Raw genomic sequence first — 1468 nt, 5'->3', positions numbered from 1 at the left:
GTTTCAAATAGCAGAATTTTTATTATACTAGCAACTTGGAATAAATATTGATACATTTTTGGTGAAGCTTAACTAATTGTTATCTCTGCAAAGCAATGCATTGCAATCCTAATCATCATAAGTTAGATTTCGTGATGCGTGCCTCATTATAATATCTTGTATAATTTATAAAGCAGACGTAGACTTGACTTTGTTTGAATTTCATTTCTCAAACAAATTAGTATGCGGCAGTTAAACAAATTAGCATGAGTAAATGTCAAAAAAGTATGAAAGTGACAGACGAATCATTTTCCATATGTTTAGTTTTGGGTTTTTGTTCGATAGCAACATCATAAGTTTGCACATAGAGAGTTTCGGAATACCGGAAGAGCAGTTGAATTTTTTTTAATGATTCTACATACTAGAAAGATGAGTCCGAGAAGCACGGCATATCAAAGCGAAATCAGCTTTGATAAAATAGTCAATCAACAACATTCGAATGCAGTTTGTACTGCCTGGACTACCGGAAGCGCAGTGTTGTCCCTCGCAAAGATTCACCACACTTCAAGGTGAACTGCTAGAAGCACGGCATTATAAAGCCGCTTCGGCTATGATATTAGTACTCTAGCAACAACATTTGATTGCAGTTTGAACTGCCTGGACTACCGGAAGCGCAGTGTTGTTCTTCGTAAAGATTCAACATACATGAAATTGGACTCCGAGAAGCACGGCATTACAAAGCGACTTCAGCTTTGATATTAGTACTCAAGCAACAACATTTGATTGCAGTTTGAACTGCCTGGACTACCGGAAGCGCAGTGTTGTCCCTCGCAAGGATTCACCACACATGAAAGTGAACTCCTAGAAGCACGGCATTATAAAGCCGCTTCAGCTATGATATTAGTACTCAAGCAACAATATTTGACTAGTCGTAGCGTATATATTTATTCGTTATTATTGTGCATCGATTTTTTCGTTCTTATTGTATTGTATATCTTTTCACCAAACTTGTTTCTTGTTGTAAAATAAAACTTTATATATTATATTTGTTCAGTTGTGAAGGTCGTTTTAGGAATAGCAGAAAAGTGTGTGCCCAAAATATTGTTTTGTGAGCAGGGAAAATTTAAAGATATAAAGGGATCACTTATAATAATAAAATAATGTTATGTAATCAATGAAGTGTGAAAAATTAAGTATTTTAAAGCATTTCTTAGTGCATCGTTTTGAAAAGAAAATATTCCTTCACTTTAACAACAAAGGAATTAATATCACTGTGCTTAAGTAAAAGGTGTATGTCAATCATCTTTCTTCATTTTATGCTTGAAAATGCACATGTTAAAACAGTAAAATTTAAGAATTGAAACATGAAGCTTAAAAATATTTAGTTCGGAAATGCTATAAATAATCTTTGTTAATAACGTAAAAATAAGTTGTGAAGGAGCATTTTACTGTTAGATGAAAATTTAATAGTTACACCTTAAAAGCCTGT

General features: G+C 33.4%; 1 protein-coding gene across 1 annotated transcript; it reads left to right on the top strand.

The window, feature by feature from the left end:
* The first annotated feature begins 408 nt into the window (after nucleotides 1-408).
* Nucleotides 409-1091, top strand: Tsp_14467 (putative methyltransferase GidB). Its single transcript, XM_003370380.1, has 4 exons — nucleotides 409-459; nucleotides 485-598; nucleotides 769-929; nucleotides 1034-1091. The coding sequence occupies exons 1-4, from the start codon at nucleotides 409-411 to the stop codon at nucleotides 1089-1091; spliced, it is 384 nt and encodes a 127-aa protein (XP_003370428.1).
* Nucleotides 1092-1468: the final 377 nt, after the last annotated feature.

The sequence above is a fragment of the Trichinella spiralis genome, assembly GCF_000181795.1.
Source record: "Trichinella spiralis strain ISS 195 chromosome Unknown Scfld834, whole genome shotgun sequence".
Taxonomy (NCBI): domain Eukaryota; kingdom Metazoa; phylum Nematoda; class Enoplea; order Trichinellida; family Trichinellidae; genus Trichinella; species Trichinella spiralis.
Note: the sequence above shows the minus strand (reverse complement) of the source record. Positions and strands in the feature narration are given on the sequence as shown.